The sequence below is a fragment of the Hemitrygon akajei genome, chromosome 2, assembly GCF_048418815.1.
Source record: "Hemitrygon akajei chromosome 2, sHemAka1.3, whole genome shotgun sequence".
NCBI lineage: Eukaryota > Metazoa > Chordata > Chondrichthyes > Myliobatiformes > Dasyatidae > Hemitrygon > Hemitrygon akajei.
Genome location: NC_133125.1, coordinates 170327836 through 170355553, shown reverse-complemented (window position 1 = coordinate 170355553; position 27718 = coordinate 170327836). Strand labels below are relative to the sequence as shown.

At 42.0% G+C, this 27718-nt stretch overlaps 1 protein-coding gene across 2 annotated transcripts; it reads right to left on the bottom strand.

The window, feature by feature from the left end:
* Positions 1-363: 363 nt before the first annotated feature.
* On the bottom strand, positions 364-27603 carry ppp1r10 (protein phosphatase 1, regulatory subunit 10). 2 transcript variants are annotated; one of them, XM_073032252.1, is made up of 20 exons: positions 27576-27603; positions 27081-27422; positions 20576-20694; positions 19671-19757; positions 18213-18348; positions 17577-17628; positions 16634-16714; positions 15603-15800; positions 14713-14818; positions 13576-13685; positions 12578-12678; positions 11247-11391; positions 10377-10559; positions 9668-9914; positions 8978-9053; positions 6511-6708; positions 5630-5726; positions 3954-4064; positions 3597-3818; positions 364-3200 (listed from the first exon to the last, which is right to left on the bottom strand). In XM_073032252.1, the coding sequence occupies exons 3-20, from the start codon at positions 20680-20682 to the stop codon at positions 3091-3093; spliced, it is 2367 nt and encodes a 788-aa protein (XP_072888353.1). In that variant the 5' UTR covers positions 20683-20694; positions 27081-27422; positions 27576-27603; the 3' UTR covers positions 364-3090. The 2 variants fall into 2 exon arrangements, with proteins under 2 accessions (XP_072888353.1, XP_072888344.1); XM_073032243.1 differs by having other exon boundaries at positions 27517-27587.
* Positions 27604-27718: the final 115 nt, after the last annotated feature.

Genomic DNA, 27718 nt, shown 5'->3' with positions numbered 1-27718 from the left:
AATGGAGGAAAAGTAACCAACAAATTTCTTAAAACGTGTTACTTGAATGTGTCAGGTCTTGAATCAGCTTTGATGATCAAGTCTTGATGTCTATTGAAGGAACGTGCTATGTGCCTAGTTTTCACCTTCCCCGATTCCTGGTCACAAACCCCTCAGCTTAAAGATATCTATGGATATGCAAAACCCTCTTTAACCGGGCACAATACTTTACTGAGGTACGCGTCTGTGTATTTCCATGTGAAATGCAGTTGGCCTCCATTAGAGACATTTTCAAAATGCTAGTTTGACCGTGAATTCATCTCAAGCAGCAGTTCATTCAATCAGTGTGGGTGCAGTTTGACAAATTAACAAGGAACAGCTCCATTGTTTCAATGTTTTATTATTAAAATATAAAAATTAGCAAATACTGTACAAAAGGTACAAACCATTTCACAAAAATAAACTCCCAACATTAACGAGCTACGCAGATGCTGGAACTCCAGAGTAACACACAAAATGCTGGAGGAACTCTGCAAGTCGGGCAGCATCTATGGAAAGGAAGACGGAAATGTCAAACCTATTCCTTTCCACAGATGCTGCCTGACTCAGAGTTCCTCTAACATTATGCATACATTACTCCAAACATTAATGTGCCTACCAAAGAGACAAACAGCAGGTTTTCACAGAAGACAAATCTCATAACTCACCGACCTTGCAGCAAGTCACATGTTTGAAAAGGTAGATCAGCCATTTTCAAAATACATTTTATTGGTTTATTTTAAAAAAACTTCCTGGTTATTTACAATTTTAAAGCACAATGACAAAATTTGTACAATATCCATTTGTTCAAAAGAAAATGAGCTGTAAAATGATCAGTAGCAGTCATCATCAACTATGATGGGGCACATTTTGTATATGTATATATTTATATAAAAAAGAACAAAAAGGACAAACAGTGGACATATACAAATGTAAATATTAAACAATGTTCTGAAGGGAACTGTCCCATTCTAGAGATTAGGCTGCCAATGTCCATGTACCACAGTACTGTTAGTGCAATGTTGACCGGGTTAGCCGTTCCACCATCTCCCTGCCTGTACAGAGTGCTTCCCTCCTCTCTCCCAAGCTCAGCCATGCTTGGTATCCGGGTGTTTCTACACTGTGTACGATGCCTTTTTGAAATGCCCACCAAATTTGTCAGCCGCAAGTTGTTCAGTTGGGCAGCGGAGATGGAAATACCACCCAATCAGGGGTTTCATCCCGAATCCGGTATATGCCAGAAACAAAAGTAACTGCCCCAATCAAACTCCTGTGTTGGGCATTCAAATAAAGAAAAATATGGCTATCGCAGCCTCGGTTCAAAACTAAGCCTCATTTTTTCCACCCCCACCCAAAAAAAAATCTATACCTGTGCACAAACCTAAGCAAGGACAGTGCCTGTCTGCCTCCCTAAAGCTCACTAATCATACCAGATGTCCAATGGAACCCATCACCAAGTTCACTTTCAAGGAGTTTCCACAAGATGTGCTGTTTATAGAAGATATTTACTGATGGACCCTTGGGTCCAGTGTGAGTGGGGTCAAAGTCTAACAGAAAAAAGTAACTGCAAGTAGAGATGTCAGTCACACTGTGGGAAACAGGATGAGGGTTCTTTCAGGGGAAATGCACTGACCGCTTCCACAGGCTCTCTCTCATACTGCCTCGGTGAAAGCAGAACTCCTTCATCACCCACATACAAGCTTAGGGGAGGCTGCAAGGTTTTGCTACCTGGCTTTATGTAATGCTTCAGACATCCTTGGAATAATTGTCCCCAAAGACTTATGGGGGGTGTCTTGGTGGGTTATAAAATAGCTGTTTCAGAATCGCTGTGTCCCATTAACTAAATGCATTAAAAATCGTCAAGCTGTGCTTACACCCTGACTGAGCATCGTTCGCCAGCAACCCCAGGATCGAGGGAGAGGAGGGATTAATGTATTAAAAAAAACAACCTTGAGTTTATGACTGTACTTTTGACAAAGGGGTGTGGGAGGTCATGGAATTTGCTATGTCAAATTAAGGAGGGAAGGCAGGGGGGAATAAAAGGAGGGTAATGCAAACAGTGACTTCCTATTGACGGTTGCTGAACACAGACTTTACGCTCAGCCAGAAGATGACAGCTACCAGGCATACAGCACCGTGCCTGTCTGTCGTGCAGTGCACATTTATTACAAAATAGATATTTACAAAAATAGTTGGAAAAGATTTCAGCCACTACACAGTATAGAAGCGACTGGAAGGTTATCAGCACTTGTGTTGTGGAGATGGGTGGATGGGAAGGGTAGGAGTCAGAAGGAAAGCAACTGAAGCAACAGGAGGTGAACTTGCTCCAGAGAGTGGATTCTTGCCACTCAATGAAAAGCAAGAGTCCGGACTTGAAATGGAAGGTTCATTGAGTGTCGTAAGCAGCGCTGAAATAATCGACTGGCACTTTGCTCATGCAGAGGTAGAGGTTTCGGTTGTTGCCTAGTCTGAGGAGGCACCTCTGCTCTGCCCATCTCTGGTGTAACAGACTCACAAACGGGGAGCGTGTGAGGGAAAAGACATCACCCAACTTTCAGAACACATTTGATGCGCTTCTCTCTGCTTCACCAGCAGTTGCGAGTAACCAAATAGGTCGAGGGGAGCTTTGTTTCTTTGCTGTAGTGGCAAAATAGCATTTGGTGCAGACTCAAGGGAAAGCAGTTTGTTTATCTCACCCCTTCAGGAGTTCAGCTGCCTTATGTGAGCCTCACAGAGGCAAACAGAAAGAAGGAAAGGGACAGTGGGTGGAAGGTAACAGTTGAGTCTAGTGTGTCTGTGCAACACTAAACACTTTGTAGTGGTCTAAATCCCATGCCTGATGTCTGTTCAGTTTCATTGTTCTCAAGTCTGTAGACTGTGATGGGAGACCCAGACAGGGTCCTGCACACTCGTGATACAGCAGTGAACTGTTCAAACTTTCCACAGGATGGAGGGAGGCCAGCCCGCTTGTTCCGATGTCAGGAATCTCCACAGGAATCTGAGTGCCTGGCCCAGCCAGAATGCTCTTCAGCAGAGGTTAGCTTAACCGCTTCATAAACCAGACAGCAGGCCTCAGGGCAGTGGGGGGCCGTTCACACCAGGGTGGTAGAAGGCACAGTTGCTTTCGTAGCGGCAACTGCCTTTCATCATGAAGTGCCGACATGGGGGCCTGTTGGACATGTCTGCTCGGGTGGGGGTAGGGGTAGGGGTAGAGAAAATAATCAACCTGTTAACCTGATGTCAAATTCTGTCACTCCACCAACACAGCCACTCTTCACTCCTCCATCCAAACCAACCCCTCGCCTTTCTCCCCCCACCCATCACTCCCACTGGCCTCTCTACACTTGCCCGAACCTGCGACTCACTTCCACACAACTCACCCTCCCCTTACCTCACCCCCTCCAACCACCACCCTGCTCACTCTGTCCTCCCACGCTCATCCACCCCCACCCCTACGCAAAAACTTCACCTCACTTCCATTATCCGAATGGTCCTCGTGCCCCCCCACCACACTATAATCGCTCCACCATGACACTGTGCAGATACTACCCATTATAACCACTTCCATCGCCACCTACCTCCACCGTGGCCACCTCCCATTCCGTTGCCATGTCCTCCCCTCCCCCCGCCATGGGGGGGTCCTCTCCCGCAGCGGCCCCTAAAGACTGGCTCATTGCTGCGGCCTCGGCCCCGCTGGTAGGGCCCACCTCGCATTCCATGGGGAGGGCCCCTCATGTCATTCGGCTGGTCCCAGTAACCATCCCGCTGAGGGGGGCCCATCATCCTCGGGCCGTGGGGACCTGCAAGGGTTGGGGGTAGGGAAGAGAGAGAGTGGAAGGTGAGACAAACAGCAGGACCAGCACCAGGAGTGAACGGCCAGGCAAGGGCGCGTGCCGAGTAATGGATGCAGAGAGGTGCGAAGGGTGCCAACCCACCTGGGAAAGGTCCACCCGGCCCACCAGGACCACCGGGAGGGAAGTGAGGCATATTGTTGGGGCCTGGGGGGAAACCATTCATGGCTGGAGGAGGACCCATCATCTGTGGACCTGGAGGGTGAAGATGAAAACATTTAGTCAAGACAGAGGGGCAAAATGACTGTTTGGCCAATTGGGTATTCTCCACCATTTAATTAGGGCTGATTCTTTCTCAACATCATTCTCCCACCTCCCCACACTTAGGCCCTTATGAACCCTCCAAGACCCCATCAATTTCTGCCTTAAGTATACTCAATATCTTGGCCTCCACATCAGTCTATGGGAACAAACTCCACTGATTCTCCATTCCTCTGGCTAAAGAATTTTCTCATCTGTCCTAAGCGGACATCCCTTTATTAGGAGTCTGTGCACTCAGATCCTAACAATGGAAACAGTTACTCTACCCTGGTCTTTCATAATCTGCTAGGTTTCTATGGAATTTAGTATGTCACCAAACTAGCATATTTCTACAGATATACTGCATTCTGACTGGTGGCATGAAGGTACCACTGCAGAGGGTTGTATACTTGTCCAGCTCCATCATGGACATGCCCTCTTCTCATTACTACCATCAAGAGCCTGAGACCCACACTCAGTGTTTTAGTAACTGCTTCTTTCTATTTGCAGATTTCAGAACAGTCCATGAATTCATGAACACTACCTCACTTTTTAAAAAAGTATTTCTTACTGCATCTCAGTATTCTATGTATTGCTGCTAAGACATTTCACGAGATACGTCAATATAATTAATCTGATTCTGAATGCCATGCAGTACAGGCCTAGAACCAAGCAGAACTGCTCATTGCCTACGTTGAACCTTTCATTCTTGGGATCATTCCCTGTATAAATAAAATAGAACAGCTGCAGCACCAACATTTGCAGCCAACAGAGGCTTTGCTTCTGATCAGCTGGGGAGTAATTAGAATCTCTCAAAAGTTCTACCATTTGGAATAATAAGTACAAGGGCTCTTTCTGCAAAGGTGCACAGTATTCTACTGACAAGCCTTGACAGGGACACTATTGTTCAAGCCTATGAGAGTGGTTACAAGGTGAGGAAGGCTATGTCAGTCCTTTTGTGGGTGAAATCTTGTAGGGCAAAACTCCCTAGAATGAAAGAGTATCCAGACTCAAGAACAATGTAATGAACAACCCTTGCAATGCTGGCCTCAGAACAGAGCACGCTGAATGGCAAACTCCAGGATCCCACTTCACCGAATTCCCAATCCTACTCTTCTCTTCTGAATGCTCCACCTCTGCAGTTTGCCCTTGGCAGAGGGAATGAGAGAGAGCTGCTCTCCACACTCTGACTCATTCCCCTTTGCTTAGGGTGAGAATCAGCTTGCAACTGAGCCAGTGTATCAAAGGAATCCCTTTCCATGTTTACCAATGCACTTCTACATCTAGTAGGAGTCACTGGATAATGACCAATCATTGAGCAAGTTTCTTATCCAGGGGAGAAAGATCTCTCCTCTGGGACCTGTTCAATTAGGACAACAGGGATTAATCTCTGGGCTTTCTGGTGTCAGATGTTTTAAGGAATTCCCCAATCAACTTACTGGGTTAGCAAGGGAAGAGGGGATTTCCAAACTTCCTTGAGTTTTAAATACTTACAACAATTGTAACTCTGGGTAACATACCTGAAGGAGCCTGCTGCTGTAGAGGCCCAAGGAGCTGTTTGATTTTATCTGAAAACTCAGGCTGCTTGACCAACTCCTCGATGGGCTTTTTGTTGCTCTGTAATGTGTGAGAGGGGAAGACAGCAAAACTTAGTAATTACTAATATTTCATTAATCCCTTTTAGCAAAGAATTACATTTAAAAATGCTTTGGTTTCATCCCACATGAAAAAGATGTGTGGGGTGATAGGTTAACCGCCCTACGTTTTGAGTGTTAACAAACAGCAATAGTTCAATAAAAAGTTCAAAGTAAATTTATTATCAAAAATACACGTCACTATATACAACCCTGAGACATACTCAAATCCATAATAAAAACAAAAGACCGCATCAACCAGGGCACCTAACTAGTGTGCAAAAGAGAAAAGACTATGCAAATAGAAAAAATAACAATAAATATTGAAAATCTGAGATGAAGAGCCCTTGAAAGTGAGCCCATAGGCTGTGGGAACATTGCAATGATAGGGTGTGAAGTTATCGTCTTTGGTTGAAAAGCCTGATGGTTTTTTTGGGGGGGTTGAAAACAGCTGCTTGTGTCTTTTTGTGCTCCATCTCCGAGGCCCCAATCAGAAGATAAAATACCAAAAAATATTTCCAGCAATAATTCATTAAAGCACCCAACCAGGTTTAAGCTCACAAGTATACTTTCACACACTGTTCAAACAAAAGCAGCTTTGGTCTGAGCTTGACAAGGAAAGCAGCATCTGTGGAAAGAGAAAGAGGCCAACATTTTGGGTCAGGGTCCCTTTCTCTTGGATTCCAGCACCCCTGTAGTTTTGTCAGTCTCTCTCTCTCTCCACGATGCTGCCAGACTTGCTGAGTTTCCCCTGCCTCTCTGCTTACCATGATGGAGGTGAGCAGCTCCTGCACGTTGATGCTGGAGCTGGAATTTGAACCAGCCTGCTGTGTCTTCACACCCATGCTGCCCATGAGGTTAGCAAGCACCGGAGGCAGCTTGGAGCTTCCAGAACCATCCGGGGACTGAGCACCAGGGATTGTCTGCAGCGGTTCTTCGTACAATGGCTCCTCGACACCATTCTCCTGGGGAGAGAAGGCACAAATAGAGGTTGCAACAGCTGAAGGATTGCAAGCACTTAATTCTCATTAAGACAGAACAATACAGCACAGTATTGGCCCTTTGGCCCACAGCATTGTATCAAGATCAATTTAACTCTTCGCTCCCACATCACCCCTCTTATTTTTCTTTCGTCCACATGCCTATTAAGAGTCTTTTAAATATCCCTAATGTATCTCTCTTTACCACTAGCCCCAGCAGTATTTTTTACACACACACACACACACACACACACCATTTTCTATGTATAAAAACTACTCTGACATTCCTCCAATCACCTTAAAAGCAGTAGCCATTGCTGCCCTGGGAAATAGGTGCCGGTTGCCCACTTTATGTAGGCCTCTTTATGTATGTAAGCTATTATTAATGCTTTTTGAGATAGTGATTTAGATGCATATCATATTTTTTACTGAGTTAAGTATTGTATGTAATTAGTTTTGCTACAACAAGTGTATGGGACATTGGAAAAAAGTTGAATTTCCCCATGGGGATGAATAAAGTATCTATCTATCTATCTCTTGTACACCCCTATCAATTCACCTCTCATCTGCTTTCTGCAAAGAGAAAGGCACTAGCACACTCAACTGTCCTCCTCGCAAGACATGTTTCTAATCTGTCTGGTACAACTCCTCTGCATCGTCTCTAAAGCTTCCATACTCAAGGCCAGGTGCTGCACAAATAACCTCTTCCTCAACATCAACAAGACAGAGGAAATGGTTATCAACCAGTATCCTGGGAGTGCACACTTCACACCACTCCTGGTCCCAGAATACATCCCATACTATCAGTTCACCAATGCCTCTATTGTGAGGCTGAAGAGAGCTGGACTATGCATATCAACACTCATTTCCTTCTATAGATGCAGAGTACAGAAACTGCACTACTGTCTCAAGCCTCTACAATGGGTAGTCAAAACTGGGTCCCAGCCTACTCATCATACCGAAAGATGCTGGGAAAGGGTCCACTCAAACTTCACATGGACTGTTTGTCCCACTCCTATCAGGGAAGAGGCCTTGTAGCATCCACACCAGGACCCAACCTTCACACTCCCCACCAGCAACACTATATCATTTCCTGCCTGTCACCTTATGTACCGACATGCCTGTACCTAGAGTCACTTTCTGGACATACAATCTACATTTGCAAACAATCTTATGTGTTTATATTTATTATGCTTTGTCAGATCCAGAATGTCAATTATTTTGTTCTTCTTTACACTTTCATACAGGAAATGAGTTGTAGGATAATAGCGATACAACCGAACAAGCTGACAAAGTAGTTGGCCCAGAGCTCACGGGCTTTCATAGGATACAAGAATGCAGAGTTGGGATGTCAAGTTCCAGCTGTATCGGATGCTGTGAGGCCATATTTGGGAGTATTGTTTGCTGAACTATACGAAGGATATGATTACACTAGAGGGTGTGGAAAAGATTTACAAGGATATTACTGGCACTGGAGGGATTGAGTTATGAGGAAAGTGGATGGCTGGAGGTTTTTCCTGGCGTGTAGGAGATTGAGGGGTGACCTTACAGAGGGCCATAGATAAAATGATCTTCTGACCCATGGTAGAGGAGTCTAAAACTACAGGACATACATTTAAGGTGAAAGGGAGAAGATTTAATATTTAACGGGGTCTGAGAATCAGGGTTTTCCAGAAAGACATGGGTACATGGAAGAAGCTGCCTGGTAGAGGTGGATACAATTACAATATTTAAAAGGCATTTGTATAGGGCTATAAGCAGGAAGTGTCTAGAGGTAAAAGGGATAGGTGAGACAAGCGCCTTGGTTGGTATGGGCTAGTTGACTTGGAGCCTGGTTGTAATTGTAACAAGTATGCAAAAAGGTAGAAGAACTCAATTCCATCAAGTTACCAACAACTGTCATCTGGAAGGATGGCGGCTGTCAATTCAGTGGAAATTTTCATGAATTAGCCTGACATGTGACAGGATAATTTTGAAGGGGTTCAGGGAAGAGAGTAAAGGAATGGTATACTTAGACCTCTTTCTAAAGGTGAAAATAACCAGATACCTCATGCTAAATAACATACCCCAAGACTAAAGGGACAAAACAAAAATCTATAAACTCAGACGTCCGACCAGCGATTGTGGTGAGAGCACCAGTTCGTTACAAAGTGGGCAAACACAGATGGCATGCAAAGACAAATGAAAATCCAATTCCCTCTGAATACCAAACGTTTTCCTCAGTAAATAACAGAGCAGAGAAGAGGAAACTTACATCATCCAGTGGAATGACCTTGGGCGGAATGGTTTCGTAGGATTCCGGGTCAGGCTCATGGGGGCTCTCCGGAACACTGAGGGTCCAAACAGAAGCACATCAATGAGCACAACAAAAATTCTTCCTAAACGGGCACCTTGGCCAGACTGCATCAGTGAAGAAAGTAACGTTCAATGCTAATCTTTCACCAGCTCTGATCAGACCCTCACACACTAAGTGTCTGTCAACACTTTCTATTTTTACTTTACACTTCCAGCACCCAAGTACTTTACTTTTGTTTCACTGGTAATCTGTGTTTGAGTGACTGGAGGTGGGTATTCATTTTACGTTCTGGAAAGGACAAGCTATGAGCAAGCAAGGATTAACATGCACATTGTATCTTGCATACATGACTACAGACTTAACATGCACACTGCCCTTCGTTTTGTGGGCCCACTTGAACAGTGAGGTTGCTACACTCAGGGTTAGGCAGGATGTTAGACCTAAATCTCAAAGCAAAGATTATACAATCCCAAGAGGAACACCGACAGAGGAGCTATGACTGCACCACCTGGGCAACCCTGCACTGAGGGGTAAATTTTGGTCTGGGCACTAGTAACTTCCCAAACAGTACTTGTGACTTGGCGTAGAATTGCCAGGATTTTGGCTGTTCACAACCCACACAGATCTCTGACAGGGAACAGAACGTACCAGTCTTTAGACAGGAAGATTTCCTGTAGGATTCCTTTCTCCCGCTCCTCCTGAATGAGCTTCTCCTGACTGTTGCTGCCCCGCTCTGCGAGCTGAGGGCCCAAGTCGATTAAAACTGGGCACGTCCAAGGGATCTTCTCCTCCATTGTGTCGTGGCTTAGCCTTCGAGCTGTCTCAAAAGCCTGCCGGTCCATCATCATTTCACGCTTGGCAGCTTCACCAAAGTCTTTGATTTTGTTCACGTTAACTGAAAGGGGAAAAAAAAAGGACTGTAAACACCACGTCCTGCTCAAAGTTGGACATGATAGAAAATAATACCCAAACAATGGATTAAAAAAGTTTAATCTCACATGTAGAGTTAATCAGGACTCCATCAGAGAGGCACATAAAACAGTACAGCATGGAGCACAAAGTCTACACTGAACATGATGCCAAATTTCTGCCTGTACATGACTCATACCCGCCTCAACCCCCATCCTCTATATCAGGGTTCCCCACCTGGGGTCCATGGCATAAAAGATGGGATCCCCTATCTAGACATTGTTGTGTCTATTGAAAAATCTCTCAAATATTACTATCATATCTGCTTCCACCATTACCCCAGTCTTTCTAGTTACCTACTACTCTCTTACTCAACTTGTCTTAGCAAAATGGTCACATTGGGGAAATGAACAACTGGAAAGAGACCGAGGCACAATTTAAGTCTTACCTCGTTCCGTTTCGTCCAGTTCAAAGTAGAAATACTCCCGCAGCTTTGATTCCTCGCGCCATGACACTGTCTTCCTTTTCTTTCCCTTCTTGGTCAGTTTGGCTGCTTCTGGCACTGCCTCAGGGAGAGACATCTCAGTTGCTGGTGGGGCCACAGTCGCTGAGTTATCCTCTTCTGCGGTTGCTGGTTAGAGATAAAGCACAGAGGTTACACCTACCACAGACAGGTACTGGCTTAAAGCAGTCTGACACCGTTGTTTGTACGATGGTGGTGGGTTGACTGGCAGGTAAAATGGATCAGAAAGACAGTAAAAACTGTGTGGATGCTGGAGATGTTCAGAATTCCTAGATAGTGTAGGTTCTTGCATAGACTGCCAGGAGACCATCCTTGTGGCAATGTCAATTTGAGATTGCTTGGTTTATGCTGGTGAGGACATCCCTCCTAGCATCTCAAAAACTTTGACACTAGTAAGTCCAGAAAATTCCAGAGAAACTTTATCCAAGAGGGGGGATCTTGCCACAGCATGAGTGAATAATGCATGTCTTTAAGGGGAAGCTGGACTAGACGAGGGAGAAAGGAATGGAAAATGCTGAGAGGAGTACAATGAAGTGGAGATAGGGTGACTGGTGTGCAACCAGCATGGCAAAGACTGAGTGAAAAGGCTCATCTCTTGGTCTAAAAACTTTGAGAGAGTAACTGCTGTCACTGAATTACTCCCAATGTATTATTAGAAATGTTACAGAAACCTATACTACCAAGGGTACTTGAAAAAAGACCAACAAATCCAGAGTAAGAACAGCTCAGGGAACTTTTCTGTGACTACAGACAATTACTTAGCTATGATATTTCAATGGGAGAGACGGTACTTACTCATCTCCACAGGTTCAGGCACCTCTTCCAGCGGCACTGGCGTGGCAGACCTTTCCACATCCATGGGCTCAGTGATGGCAGCTTCTGGAGAAGCAGGCTTGGTGCTGTTCTGTTCAGGGCTGGCTTTTGGATCGAAGGGATTGGACTGAGGGGAAAAAAAAGAATGTTAAAAAGCCAGCGTCGGTGATAAAGAATACAAGGCATACCAGTAAAGTTATGACATTAGGTGCTGAAGCTACACCACAGAACAAAGCACATCTGCACCTGAGTGACTAGAGGATGCCTGCAGGGTATGAAATCATTTGAACCACCACTTTATAGTACTATTGGCACACCATAACATCACAAGAAATTGAAGCAAGATAACCTCATTCTGCCCATTGACAGCTCCACCATTTGATCATAACCAATTTATTTTCCTCCTCAACTTCATTTTCCTGCCTTCTCCCCATACTCTTTGACACCTTATTAATCAAGAACCTATCAACCCTTTGCTTTAAATCTACCCAATGACTTAGTCTCCACAGCTGTCTGTGGCAATGAATTCTACATCCTCTAGCTAAAGAAATTCATCTCTGTTCTAAAGGGACATTCCTCTATTCTGCTGCTGTGTCCTCCAGCTCTAGACCATCACTATTGAAAACATTGTCTCCATGTCTACTCTATCTAATAAAATAGTTTTCAAATAGATCCCCCTCATTATTCAAAACTTCTGAGTTCAGGCCCAGAGCCATCAAGTGTTAATCCTCTTGGTATACTCATTTACTACTACTGGCAAGGCCTTTTTCTTTAAGACATCTTCAATGTACAGCTTTCTGCAATAATCAACACCCACTTGGCTTGCTTTCCAAGACCACATCCAAACGTGAACTCAACATCCACTCACACTGGGTTTCTCCCTTCTCTTTGAATACATTACTATGTATATCTTCTTATGAGAACCAACTCACTCCTGCACTGCATTATGAGCATTGATCAGACACGAAGCACGACCCTCAGGTGAAACAGCCGGCTGCATCCGCTCACACAAGCAAGTTACAGCAAAGAATCTATCAATTAAAAAGTGCCAATGGGATGAAGTAGATTAATTCTGAAAGCTCAAATACACTGACCTTTCTTATTAGCTAGCTAGTGCAGACTAATCACCAAAATTTACAAACTAAGAGTATTTCCATATGAAAGGAAAAGCTCAAAACCCCAGTCAAAAATATATATTTTGAAGGACTAACCAAAGAGCTCCTTACAGATTACCCTAAAGGCTACTGACCTACTCTAACTAATTTACAGATTATAGACAAATAAATAGAGTCCACACTCCCATTCTTCAGTACCTTTACACTGGTTGGGGATGTAATCTTCTTCTTTTTCTTGATTTTCAGCCCATGTACTGGGGCAGAGTTGAGTGCCTCCAGAAATCCAGTACTCTCGATAGCTGTACAAAACAAAAGCAGGGTTAGAATGTAGCTAATCCATTGTTAACAGTGTCTAGTTTATTCAAAATGAAAGGAAAAGTAAATATCCTGGAGATGAAGGCAGCACTATCAGTATTCAACAATGCTAAAAACTTAGGCCATTTTGCATTTAGTTAAGTTATTAGATTGGCAAATTGGTTTAATATTGTCATATGTACCAGGGTACAGTGAAAAACGGGTCTTGCGTCCAGAGAGACCAATCCACTGGAGTAGTGAACTGAGTTAGTACATGGTAAAATAACAATGAATGCAAAATAATGTTTTACAGCCGCAGAGGAAGTGCAGTGCAGGTAGTCATAAGCGGCAAAGTTTCGGTGTCCATCTTACTGGATGAGTGGACCATTCGACAGCTGGATAGTAGCTGCCCTTGAACTGATTTCAAACTTTTCTATTTTCTGCTCAATGGAAAGGGAAGGGAATGCGGTAGTTGATCATACTGGCTAATTTACTGAGGCAGCGAGAAGTGTAGACAGATTGAGGCTGGTTTGACAGCACCTTATTTGCTCTCATTCTGCATGGTTGAGAATGCATAGGATCCTCACCCTACCCACTGGATCTGTGTTTAATCAGACACACAAATCCTGAACCTTGCTTGGAATGAACTAGCTGTCCTCACATGGTGCTTCGAGAGCACCTTATCTCACTCCTATGATGACTGCAGTGAGAAGTAGGAATGAGAGAAAGGTGACTACACATTAAACTGTGGAGGATCAGGAAGACCAGCTGAACCATTATGCAAGCTCAAATACATTCAGCATTCTGGGCGTATTATCGGTGTGTGCACAGCACTCACAGAATCACATCAGCAAGCATTCTCAGACAGGCAGGTAGAAATTTAAAAAGTGCTGAATACTCACGTTGAGGGGGAATGATCTTGACTTTGATTTCCTTGGTGGCGTTTGGAGTCACATTCAAAGGTTTGTACTTCTTTTCCACTTGTGGCGCAACACTGCTTGTTAAGGAGGTGCTGGGGAAAAACAAACAAAAGGCTGTTAGTGATAACAAGAATTCTGGTTCACTAGTAAAACAACAAGACAGGAATGAAAACTACAGCTGCGGAAATCAAAGGGAACTAGCTCATTTTGGATCAAGGCTACCTTGAAAAATTACCTCAGTTCAGTACCAAGGGAGCCCTACTGCATGAAAAAGGTAGTTTCTTTCTCATGACATGAACCACGTCTGTGCCTTAGCTGCCTACTTTGAACAAGAGCAGAGACATTTCCAGTGACCCTGTCAATCTTTACTTCTCTGCCCAGTTTGAAATTTTTAATATTAAAATTACCTAAAGCTAGTTGTGAATATATTTGTTGCTGTATTCCTGCCTTTTTACTATACTTTATACTTAGCTAGATATAAATCATTTTTGTACAGGCTTGAGAATTGAAAAGACATCCCATCACACTAACATTTCAATTTTAAATGTAAGAAAAATAGCAGCAGGACATACAGCCCCTCAAGCCTGCCGTGACATTCAATGTGATCTGCCATCTTTGGCAGCCTCGACTCTTTTTTGCCAATTCCTCCACACCTCTTAAATTATTGATATTTCATAACTCCATTTTAAATACTTTTAATGGGGTAGCATTTCTCTAATGAGAAATTTCTGTACATCTTAGTTTTAAGTGACCTGTCCCTCATCTTGTAATCATTTCCCCTATATCCAGATTCTCCCATGAGTGGAAACTATCCTGTCAAACCCACTTAGGATCTTATAAGTTAAGTTTGAATAAAGGCTCCCTTCATTCTTATAAACCCCAAGGAATACTGATCTAAACTGTCTAGGGATAAAATAAAGATCTCGATGGATGCTGCTCACCCCAGAATAAGTTTATGCCACTGACACATGAGCACTCAGAACCATTGTTGCAATATTCACCCTCAGGCATGTACAACCCCATGTAGTGAATCTGTTCATAAAGGTACACTCCTACTCTCCAACACTTGACCATTTCTAGTAGTGCATGATGAAATGCATATCGCAACAGAGGTCTTACTTTGGTCTCTTTAGAGGAGCTGGCTTGATGTTGTACTTGTCAGAAATGACTGGACCAGGGGTAATCTTCTTCGGCTGAATAGGAGCTGCTGGTTCCATCTCCAAACCTTCAAAAGTAATTGGGTGATGTTAGCATACACTACTACATCAAACAAGCACATTTACTGACATCTGTAAACCTTAAAAAAAACAGGTTATCACAAGGCTCTTTAACTGCAACTCAAGGAACTGATAAATTCTCTGCCAACATATCTCAGTGCACACTCAAAAGATGTGAGACATCAGATAAATCAGTCATGATAGAATTGAGTGACAGGGTGGAGATACGTCTCTACCAAAGGTGATGTGAGGCACTCCTTCCCGCCGCTAGCCTACAGGTCACCCTTGGGCAAGGTGTAGCACCTGTGAGGCCTCCCCGATCTGGGTCACGTCAAGCAAAGGGGTGCAGGTGGTGGATGGTTGTACAAGAAGCCAGTGAATATCACAAATCCTGGTTATATGACCAATGACGCCAGGCAGACAATCTCTGAAGAGTATTGCTAAAGGCTGGGGTCATCCATCTTGTAAAGACACTGCCGAGAAGCCTTCTATGGTAAATCACTTTTGCAGAAAAATTTGCCAAGAATCATGGTCATGTGACCACAACCACCTATGTCATATGACACAGCACATAATGATGATGAATGGTGGAGTGGACTCGATGGGTTGAATGGCTAAATTCTGCTTCTATGCCCCTTGATCTAAATAAACCAAAAGTTCCAATATATGAGTTGGTACACTATCTGCTCCATTTGCTTAGTAGGTACACATCTTAACATGAGATCAGAGACATTAGCCAAAAGAAGTCTAAGCTATTTTATCCAGTTCTTTCTGCAAACACAAATAACTCACCTGTTGACCGGAACTTAGCGTGACTGGGTGCCGTTGTGCGCAATGACTTGGGCTTTTCTCGTTTCTTCTCCGTTTCTTCCTCCTTGGTCTCCACACGGAGGTCTGACTTGGGCTCTGGAACTCTCTCGGAAACTGGTGCTCGAATCTTGCCTTCATCCTTTTTCTCTTCTTTCCGCTTTTTCCTCTCTGGCTGTTTCTCTAGAGATTTAAAAAATGAAAACAAAAGAAAAAACTAAATCAATTCATCTTGCTTTATACTTGGGACAATTTACCATTAAAGCATTTTTTAAAAATCAGAAACCAAACCAGTCAGCGCTTAACCAAGCATCTACAATTGACACCTTCCTGTATTACAGTAGAGTTTTAACTTTGAACACAAGATGGCTTGTTCATTTAGACATTAAAGATCTCCGATTAAAATGCAGTTAAAATGTTTATCACCTACTGCTGTGCCAGTTCTTAGAGGCAAAAGTCCATTTGTACAGAATATTTAATCTACTAAAAGCAGCAAATCCATGTGTGACTTCAATCGTAACAGTCAAATTTACCATGATTGAAAAATAAATTGACACTGTACAAAAAAGGCGCAAAGCAAAGCCAGAGGCAAAATATACGTAGCCATTCTGAAAACTAATACAATTTGCGACTTTGCATGTCAAGCAATTCAGACTGAATAATTCAGAACCTTCATGGCAAGGCGCAATATTCCTGTCTGAGAGTATTTGAGCCCACGCACAACACAACGCACAGACGCAACACACAGAATACTGAAGTCAGGTAGCAACTACTGAAGGAAATGGAAGCTCGAGACCCTTCAAGAGGGTTAAAAGATAGGATAGGAGAAACCACCTCAACCAGATGGGCTTCAGTTCCTCCCGGCTGTTCAACAATAATCTTATAAAGCTACTCAGGTTAAGTTTTAAACTACTGCTCTCTGAGATCAGAGTTATATTCTATTAAATACTAGTGGACACAAGGTAATATTGAATTCTAGTAAGTAATCAGCTATTTTAACAAGAAATGAATTGTACCCATCATTCCAGGGCCCAGACTTTGAGATCGAATGACAGTCATCCAATGGTCAACCAAAACCTGCGCCAACTTCCTGAGTTCTGAAAGAGAAAGCAGAGGAAATTGAGAAATACAGCTCTCACCCGATGACAAAGTGATCATGCTCCAAATTAACCCTTCATTATGCTAAAACCCTGTACAGGAGGTAGGACGAACCTATGGCAGCCAGGGGGTGGGGTTTTAAAATAAAAGAGAGAGGGGGAGGGGGAGGAGAGAGAGAGGGGGGAGGGAGAGTGGGTGTGTGTGAGTGAGTGGGTGAGTGTGAGTGTGTGTGAGTGTGTGTGAGTGTGTGTGAGTGTGTGTGAGTGTGTGTGAGTGTGTGTGAGTGTGTGTGAGTGTGTGTGAGTGTGTGTGAGTGTGTGTGAGTGAGTGAGTGAGTGTGAGAGTGAGTGAGTGAGTGTGAGAGTGAGTGAGTGTGTGTGAGAGTGAGTGAGTGTGTGTGTGTGAGTGAGTGAGTGCTGTGTCTTTTCAAACCTGTGTTTGAAAAGTAGCCTCACCACCCTCCATTAAATAACAAATAAAATAAAATTAAAAACTTGTATCAATCACACAAATTTTTCTCAACCACACCATCACTTCCAAGGCAAGCACCAATGAAAAAATGTCAGGATTAAAATCTATATTGCACTGGCAATAAATATCAATACTGTTCAGAGCCTGTAGATTATTTCCTAAAGCTGTTGTGGGAGTCCATTATAAGCAACTTAGTAAGGTGGACGCATGACAGCAGTAAAGAGAAGATCGATATAGCCTGCAAACTGATGTGGCCCCAGTCTTAATTGGCCAATATCCATTTTTGGAATATGCAAGAGGATTATTAGCTCCTTTCAACCCACAAGAGCACAAATCAATATGATTTAAAGTCTAAACCATGCAACAATTCTACAAGTACTCCTTACTTACCTTCATCCTCATAGGTCTTGCTCAACTGCTTCACTATCTTAGCTGTGTTATTCTGAAACAGAACGAAGCACAGTTTTAACAACCTTCTAGCTTCATTTAGTATTAAATTCTGCATTCTGGAACTAACCCCCTCCCCCCAAATAAAACTATAAAACCCATGATTTTTCTCCGTCCCAAAACAAGTCAAGGCAGCTGTGACAGTGACAGTTCCGAGGCTGCAAAGTCTGCTACTCTAGTCAACTCTAAATTGAGCAGCAAAATGTCCGTCATGACCATTATGACTTTCAGTAACAACCTTGTTCAAAAAACTCTGAGACCCACTTTTCCTAATCTTTTTCTCAACAGCCTTGCAAATTTTTAATTGAAAACCAAACTCCATTTTTAAAAGCTGCTAATGAAACTATTCTCATTACCCTTACAGCATTTTGATTTTAAATAATCTTTTAAGCTTTCAAACCATCTTAAACCTGCTCTCTGGTTACCAGTGAAAACTGTCACTCCTTACCAACTGTTCAAATTCTGGTTCTGTACCAAAGGTCTAAATGTCGAACTACTGCACAGAATGCAAACTTAATTCAGAGTGCACCATTGGCGAGCCACCTTAATGACAGCTGATCTATTCAGGGTTTTATTTACCTGTTTCAGGTGATCCACAGTGAGAGGTAGCAGCTGCAAAGCCAGCAAAATTTGCTGTAACAACGGCACATTGCTGGTAGTTTTGGAATAGGTCAACCAATTATTCAACAGCTTGTAACCGCCAATACTGATGAATCTTTAAGAAAGAAACAGATGATTATTAGCATCTCATGACATTACAAAAAGCTCAGAGCAAGCTGAAATGTAATGTGATGGTAGAGTACATGAATTTAAAGGCAAGGCCAAGATTAGAAGCTGCAGCCACAATGAAATTGAGTGAACTAGGCTTCTGTCCTCTAGTGTTTTGAATAATAAGAGGTGACATTGAAAGGAACAAAATTCTTAAAGAGGATATAACAAGGTAGTTGCTAAGAGTGCACTTCCCTTGGATGATGAGTCATTTGAAGCTAGGAGTTACATTCTGAAACTAGGGGAAAGATTATATAGGACAATTGGGGAGTAATTTTTTAAACTCAAAAAACAGAATTTTTTAGATTTTAACTGTAGAGCACTATGGCGATGCAGTCATTGACTGAAAGCAGAACAAAAATTGACAGATTTCTGGGCAGTAACACTGAGTTACAAGATCTGCAATGATCTTAATGAATGGCAAGTAGGACTCAAGTGCCTATACACGTTTGACTCATGCACTTTATGAGTGAAGTTACAGAAAACGGCTTTGTGTTGAATGGGTTAGGAAGGCAATTATTGGCAAAAATGTTGAATATAAAGATTATTCATTAATTCTTCTCTTGACAGAGAAGGAATCCCCCAACAGACTGGCACTATCATCCATCTTCAGATTCACACACAAGAATAACTAGTGCTTGTCCTTACAGGAACGTCCACATGCCTTTCTTGGGGCAGTGGATTCTCAGTGGTCGAGTATACTCCAGACTGACAAAAAGTATTCTGATACCAGTGGGAAATTAAAGGATAGGAGTATCAAGAAGGAAGATAGACGGGCAGTAGATCAAACTTAGACATTAAAAGTTGTACCGTCTTGATGGAGAAATTGACAATTCCTATTTGTTTGTAGGCACATTAGACACAAGTTGCAGGATTATATACCACTTGCTTTTTAAGACTGCATTAATTCAGATCTCTATGCTGTCACCATCAATTTAGAAGCAAAAAAGTAAGTTGTTTAGGTTGGGCACAGAATTGTACCGACAGCCCAAATGTACAATAGAATCTGCACATGAATTTAGCTGCTGACCAAGGAATATGATTTTTACTACAATTTAATGGAAGCATTGGGTAAAGGTTTGCTAAGAAAAACACCTGATTTTTAAATCCAAGGCAGCATGGTGAAATACTAATGAACCAAGGAAGCACAGAACTGTCATACGTGTAACGTAGTAAACAGAAGAAAACAAGCTTGAGGACAATACCAAATTAGACAAAGCAGAAAGCTAAAAAGATATTAATAAACAAGTTAGAAAGTATCATGCTTACTGATTTAGAATCTCCTCAGACCTGGTCTGAAGCAGGATATTTAAGTACATACACCTGCTCACTAGCTTTTTTGATTCCTTCATCAACCTAAAAGTAAAAGGCAAGGCGAAAAAACAGTTAATACACTTTGCACTGGAAATGTGGTCATTATCCAGATGTACAAGTGCAAGTGTTTATAAGACTGAAGTGCATCAATCATAATGAACAACTTTCCTGTGGTCCAGCGGAATCCAGAATCTTGTGTTAGAATTCATCTCAGAAGGATCTGCCAGAGGCATGAGGATTGGTGGGAAGCAGGAGGTAGGGATGTGTCATCACTTGGTGGAAAACTGACTGGATTAAGTGGAGTACTAATTTTGCACACTTTCTAAATCATTATTAAGTCAATAAGCCTGTGACGTTCCACTAGATCCCAAGGGATTTCCACTCAACTGAAATCTTCCTCAACCATTTTGCCATCAACAACATGGTTTATGGAAACAATAGCAAGGATTGACAGGTAGGTTAAACTGTCAATGCACACACAGAGTGGAAACATATTTGCTATCAACTTAATAAAAAAAAGGTTTAATGAGAAAGAGTTAGAGCCACACAAAAGCTCATTGGATGGTAGCCAGCTTTTAGCTTGGTTATGACCACCAGCACTACATACAATGGTTACAGCCACACGCCAGCATGGAATCTTGGGAAAAGTGCACGAGTCACACTGAGGGTGCAAGAAGCAGAAACGAAGACAACAGTCCCAAGGAACAGCTGTCAAACGTCTCCCTCATTCTCCCCTCAACTTATCAACAATGTAGTGTGCAGAAAAGGTGCTCCAAGTGAAGAAGTACCACATGCATTACAGAATTTGTACAAAGAAACATGTAGTTTGTGTATATTTACATGGAATGGTGGAGATTTACCTGTAAATTCTAGTAACACCATCGGCACTTTTAATTTCCCCATCTTTACCAAGCAGGCAATCCAACCCTATTAGGAGCTCTTTTGGATCTACAGGCCCAGAACCCATTGTATCAATTACCTTAAAAAAAACAAAATAAAGAGGTCAGTGTTTTGTTTCCCTCTGGTTAAAAATGTAGTCAGAGTACAATTTGACTCTGAGGTACATGAACTTTATTAGATTCATGACACCATATGTTCGTTGAACAAGGGAAAGAATTAAATCTTCACCTGCCCCTAAATCAGTTTTACAAAAATCTGTGCTCCTTCATCTCCGTGTTATGAAATCATAGTATTATTTCTGTAAGTTTAATTGTTTACAAAATGTATTTGTTCTATTGGTTGAAAAGGCACAATAAGCAACAAGCAAAAAATCTTGGCAATGTGACAGGCTTTCTTATATACCTTATATCAAGACAATTATATAAAATTAAACTCTTGTATTTGCTCAGAGTAGTAGCACGTCAAAACTCGGTATAAAGTATTCCAATTTTGAACACTAATTTCAAACTCCAGGAATCCAACTAGCATTTTACTGGGCCTAAACTTAAATGGACAGCATGAAATTCTCACAGCTTCAACTAATGGGTAAACCAAAAAAAAATGTGAACTTAACGCTTTTACAGTACTAGGATAGAATCTAATGCATTCTATCATTTGGTTTGATTACTGCATACTACCCTGTATGAAGTGACATTTTTGTACACTATTCAGATGTGCAATTTAACTGCTCACATCTATTTGTACTATTGTTTATCAAATTCAACCATCATACTAAGAACCTCCTCTCCTTATTCTGCTACATACCCCTTGCCCTAAGTGCAACACTCCATGCAAGAACAGACAGCATAGTGGTTGGTAATTTCCCAGATATAGGCATAGTCTCATTAGTCCCTTCCTGGCTCAGAAATTTTTTAATACTGCACACTTGACTTAAAAGCCATTGCTGTTAAATGTACCTCATGGTTAACAAGACATTGGCTTCTGCATAGGTGGCCTACAGAAAACAATGCAACTAAATGCTACTTCAAAGTTGCACAGATGGATTAATGTGGATGATATTCTAAGTTTTAAAGAAAAGCAAGAACTGAATTGTTTTCCATCAGAAGGCACTCATATGTTGCCACATGTAACATTTTCCACGACTCATACAATACTGTTCTTAGAATTTATGCACTTTCCAATTATAAATTAGTCTTGGTTCAGAAGTTCCACATTTAGAAAAATGTACGTGCACACTTTCCATGATGCAGTACCGTAAACTAAAAGGAATTTTGCTTTACTGTACCAGTCCACAAAGGACATGGGCACCAAAACAAAATTCCGGTATGTACTGCAAACTTACAAGTGGGGATACTGATTCAAACTGACTTGATTTCAGTAGGTGCAAGTAAACTTGGTTAATGAGGTGGCTGTAATTAATAGGAGGGTCATCTATGCTGATCCCAGCAAAACAATGCCATTACTGCCATAAGGGCTATTTTGCCTACAGTAATCAGAGGCTAATTAAGTGAATTAGAGTATATTCTATTTATACAGAACAGGATAAGGATTATACAGAACAAGGATGTATGTGGTCAAAGTTCATTACAATTGAGAAAAATGGCCAACTTAAGTGCTCTTGTTTTCTCAAGTGATGTGCTGGAGCATATTTCAAGTGATTTAATGCCTGTGTAATCATGTTCTCAACTGAAACAGCAAGGCATAATCATATTCCCAACCAAAAAAGCAAAGGAATTTATTGGGGTAGCATGGCCTGTTGCTGTATGGCATCTCAACCCCAATAATCTAGTTCAGGCTCAGGCGCTGTGGCTTCCTCCAGACCAAATCTTCACCCCAGATGTAAAAAGATGAGTAAACAAGGGAGAATGAACAAAGCAATGAGCAGTCAAATTCAGCAGCCACTAGTAGCTGAATACAGGAATCAGTTCTGCAGATCTCCAGCCAAAGTCCATGAAGACTACAAGGGGGAAGGGGGGAAAGAGGATAATATTAAGTTTTATAAGTTTTTCCCTGCATCAGAGGGGTCTCTGCACAATTTACAAAAGCCATTAAGAACAGCTCCAATAAAACAGATACCTGCCCATGAAATGCTTAGCTTTAAAACAATTCATGAGGTAACCGGCTGCCTTGTGCAAATGATTACCTGAATTGTGGTACACTAGCAGTTAGCACTTGCATTGTGCTCCCAGATATCAGAATAGCTGAACTTAAATTCATTTGAGACTGAACGTTACTGCCATTTATACAAAACTGATGTTTTCAAAATATTCTGTGGGTTATGGGTCTGAATAGTCAGATTATAAAGTTATGCATAGTATCCAAAACCCTAGGCACAGGGATTTACAGACTAAAGTAGCACCCACAGATATTGAGGCCAAGCCTCTCATGTTGACAGGGATTAAGGGTCAAGCCTGCAGTTGGTGATACAAAAGTCAGGACAACTCAATTTAATCATCTGTATTTTAAATGGAAAGCACAGGACTGTCTACATCACGTTTGAATATAGCATTGCTAAATATCCAACATCAGAAGCTAGAATTTAGCATTTTCATATTTGAAAGCACTTCCCTGGAGTTATATGGCAGGAAAATATACTGGCTAGTACACCTTACCAATAGTAGTTGGCTTCACTTTCTATTTATATTTCAGTTCTAAAAGGGCAACAAGCCAAAGAACAAGACACTGCTCAAAACTCACTAGTCTCAGAGCAGCCTTGATAGTTTCCAGAAACTCATTTGACTGAGGTCTCCCATCTAACAGCAAACTAATTTACTGCAGCTTCAAAGGAATACTGCACTACCTACTGGAATAAATGCAGCTTCAAAGGAATACTGCACTACCTACTGGAATAAATGCAGCTTCAAAGGAATACTGCACTACCTACTGGAATAAATGCAGCTTCAAAGGAATACTGTAGTAATGACTTGCAAGCAAACCAAGTAACCTTTCAGGTTGTGGATGTGCCCGCGTAGATGCAAATTGCCAAGACTGAAATGTCTGCAGTACTGTTTATATATTAGTATCATGCAGCTGGCAGAAAACAAGCTGCTACCAGGTCCCAAGGTTAACTTGATGGATTTAGTCTCAAACCTATTTTTGACTTTATAGCATGTGAGAACTTGTACCATTATTAAAATATTACTGCTCATTGGGGAACATTCTCCCAAATGACAGTCATTTGCAAATAAGAATTTTCCTAACCTGCAGATTAGGAACATCTACTTAAATGGGGCACAAAGTGCTCCCATTATAAACTGAATTAATTGACTCACCCCTTCACCATACATGCACTAATCACCAAGGGGTCAGATTTCAATGTGAAGTGAAACACGAGTGTTTTCTAAAACGACTTCAGGATTAAAGGCTTTCAGATGCCCTCTCTTAAAACACATAGCTATAGAAACAGTGCAGTGCAGGGAAAGTGAACTTGTCAAGCAGTCTGTTGGCACAGCTAAACGCAGGTTAATTATGCCATTCAATACTACACTGAACCTGTACAACTAACTAAGCTATAATCTTATGAACTCATCCCTTCTCCCACCACTTCAATCTTACTGGTAGGCAAAATTACATGCCTTGTGGATAATCTATAAGATGCATCCTTTTAAATAGCATCAAGCAAGGCACTGACATTTGTGGGCTTCCCAAGTTAAATTGAAAATCAAATTTGTGGCAAACTAGGAGCAAACTCCTATTCTCTTGTTCACAAAGCAGCTCTGACCAGCTTTTGCTCACTCATTTTAAATCGATGGTTGAGCAGTACTCACAAGGAACACTGCTGCACAGCTTGTGTACTATGAATGAATATGAATATAATATTTGGAGGAGAAAGAAAAGCAATTGTCTAGATACAACCCTCATGTTAGGTAGTTAGGCCTAGCAACTTGAATTTTATGGCCTTTATGGCTAGTTGCAACTAATGTAAAAGTTCATGTAGATAATTTTCAGTGCTTGAACTATGGTCAACATGCAACTTATGCTTTTATTGTGTTTTAGTGCTTAAATTACATTTTGATTACCCTAGCAGTGCCTAACTACTCGAGAAACTAAATCATCAACCCCTTCCAGAACTTTGAACAGGACCAATTTCATTATTTGAATAAAAAGCAAAGGCTTCCTGTAAAATGATATATATATTATATATAAAACAAACAGCAGCTAATGAGCAAAGATTAAAAATGGTTCTTGCTTTCCATTTGCATAATGTAACAAGTGATGCAAGAGATCATTTTATATTGTCAGATCCATATCCACCTAGAAAAATGCGTTGTACATCAGTGCAGTGGAATACAGAGTGGAATACAGTCTAACAAATTAAACCAAGTGAAAGGATCACTGTACCTGTTACCACTGTGCCAGATAAGAGGGTTACAATGATTAATTTATTCAAATGGCTCTATATTGCAGGGCATGATGTCAGCAAGATGAACAATTGTTTTCCCCAAACTGCACATTTAGGTCCTTACCTCAGGTGCTGATCTGCCCTAAATCCCTAAAGATAAAAATACTAACACGACTCCATTGCTAGTCTGCAGGGAAGCCGAAATCACTCGACTTTTACGTGTAAGAAATCATTGGTGGCGCTGGCTTTGAACATCCCTGGACGCTTTCCACATAATTTGCAATGAAAAGGGGCGGTGATTCGCCTAGCGGCTGCAGAACAATAGCCCCACTCCTTCGCACCCGGGAGTGGGCGGGCGAAGCATTGCGAGGTTAAAAAAAACCCAACTGAATGCCAATTAACCATGACGGGTTCAAACAACTGACGCTGCGCCGCATGCTGGAGGTTAACGAAATTAATACGAAGAATATTACCCGCCCCTGCCCCTGCCCCATAGAAGTGAACACGCATCGTGGAAATAGTTTAAACGCTGACTCATGGCATAACCGCGGTATTTTGTAATCGCACTTTTGCCTCTGAAATCGTACCGGCATAAGGGGATGTGGAAAGCAAATGGGTACTTCAGAAATTAAAAATCTGATCGTGAAGCAAGCCCACTGGAACAATGCCGACAAGATTGTTTTTATGCATGCAGGTCTCGAATATTTCACTATGGATCTGTTAGAATGGCAAACGTCACACTCGCTCAAGACAGCAATGAAGTCGTGAAATGCAATTAACGTTCATAAAGGTTTGCTTACCAGTTTGCATGTGGCTGTCACTGATGAGTTTTAAAGTGCAGGATGTTTTTAGCTTCACCTCCCCCTATTCATCAGCCCTATTGTGCTGGGACCTAAACAGTACAAAACCGTCCAAGAATGGCACATAGCTCCAATATGAAAAGTTAAAACTGCTTTCCTGCTTTCCATATTAAGTTGCTGTCTGAAAAGAATTATAGACCTATATAGAAGACAGATTAGATAATGGCCTGCAACCCGTTTACCTACGGCTCAGTGGTAACCTGGTCACAGGTATTTTTGTCATGACATTCAATCGATTTTAATTAGAGCAAAGAGGTTGATTGATACCTTGAGGAGTTAATCACCAGTTATTTTATATAGTTACACATAAGCTCTACCAACCCCCACACCGCCAAAAAGGTACCTATCAAATCCTTAAAAAAAAACACAAATTGACATTGTAAAATGGGGTCCACGGTTCCTTGATGCAGGAGAAAGAAATTAATTATTTTTTATCACTCTACGGCATCTGATCGCCACCTAGGACAAGTAGCTCGCAGTTATTGCTCGGAAGAGGGACAGGGTGGGGAGGGTTGAAGCACCTTCTGCTTTAAAATTCTTCTTCCCCACAGAGCAGCAGCTTCGGATGTGGGGCGGACAGGGAAGGGCAAGTGTCATTTACAAAAAAAAAAGGTCGGGTGGGTAGGGCTGCTGTTGTCCTTGGCTGCGGACAGGCGCTTCTTCCTTGCCGAGTCCATTGGAGCTGCGGGGTGGAGAGAGGAGGTGGGACTGGGGGCTGAAGGTTACGTCACCTCGATCATCCGGCCCGGCTCCTTGTGGCGTTTCGAAGAGGAAGGAAAACAGGTTTTAACAAGGCAGCCACCACCGCCATCTTAGGACAAGACTACCAGCGACCGCCATTTTAACGAGCAGCCACGGCAAAAAACATTTTAAGCATTAAACCCAACAGCCTGCTGCAAACTTCGTCCCCCGTCTTGCTGCGTTTAAAACCGTTTTTTCCCCTTCCCTGGGAGAATTACTTGCAGCAATCTTTATTTACAGATTGCACGACCTTCCTTTAAAATTAGGTTTTTTTTAAAGCATTTCCTACCCCCCGGTCTCACACACACATACACAAAGCACAATAACTTTACGCTTTTTATTACCGCTTAAAGGTGTGTGTGAGCTCATTGTTTTTGAAAACCCTACCCTTTTCAACACACTGCCCCGCCCGCCTCATCCGAGCCCTTCATTAATAGGCATATATAGAAAGAAAAAAATCGATTTCATTGCAATCCCTCCCCAACCCAACTTTCCTTTTGTTTGCCAAAAATCGAAACTTACTATCAAAACTCTCCTTCAGCGCCTCGAGTTTTTTTATGTGCAAACACAACACAAGGTTGACAATTTTTTTGTTAAAGAGACTTTCATGACTTTGTTTGCAAAGAACTCGGCTTATTTTTTTGTTAAAAAGGAGCTTATGGGTAAGTAGGTATATTTTTGCTGATATTTTTCTCTCCTTTCGCAAGAATTGCAAATATTTTTTGGAAAAAAGTGTCCCAAGTTCATCAAAAGCACATGAAAAGGAATTTTGAGGTGCGGCTGTTTTGTTTTGTTATCCTCACACACACACACCCACACAAAGGAGAGACTTCTTCCCCCGTTGTCTTCGCCAATAGAAAAAACCTGGAGAGAAAGAACAATAGAAACAGAATTAAGTAAACAAATACGATTAAAGATATTCAGAAGTCAAAAATTTTTTTAAAAAGTAACATCAAACCATTTTCTTTGGGGAAACCCCAAAATTTGCTAGCAGCACACCCTCCCACTCTCACATACCTCAAACCAGACGCGGAATGGCGCTGCCGCATGCGTCTTCCTTTTTATACCAGCATTGCGGACGTCACAGAAGGCCATCACGTCACGTGAAGAAAGCGGTTAGCGTTTGAATCTCATTGGCTAACGGGCAGCACCTCTGCCCA

Bases quoted from the DNA above. Each gene is read 5' to 3' on its own strand.
- ppp1r10 (XM_073032252.1), bottom strand. From the start codon at position 20,682: ATGGGTTCTGGGCCTGTAGATCCAAAAGAGCTCCTAATAGGGTTGGAT. The intron at 12,679-13,575 runs GTGAGTATTCAG...TGTTTTGTACAG, and splicing joins CAAGATCATTCCCCCTCAAC to CTATCGAGAGTACTGGATTT. The intron at 11,392-12,577 runs GTACTGAAGAAT...TTTTCCCCTCAG, and splicing joins CATCCCCAACCAGTGTAAAG to TCCAATCCCTTCGATCCAAA.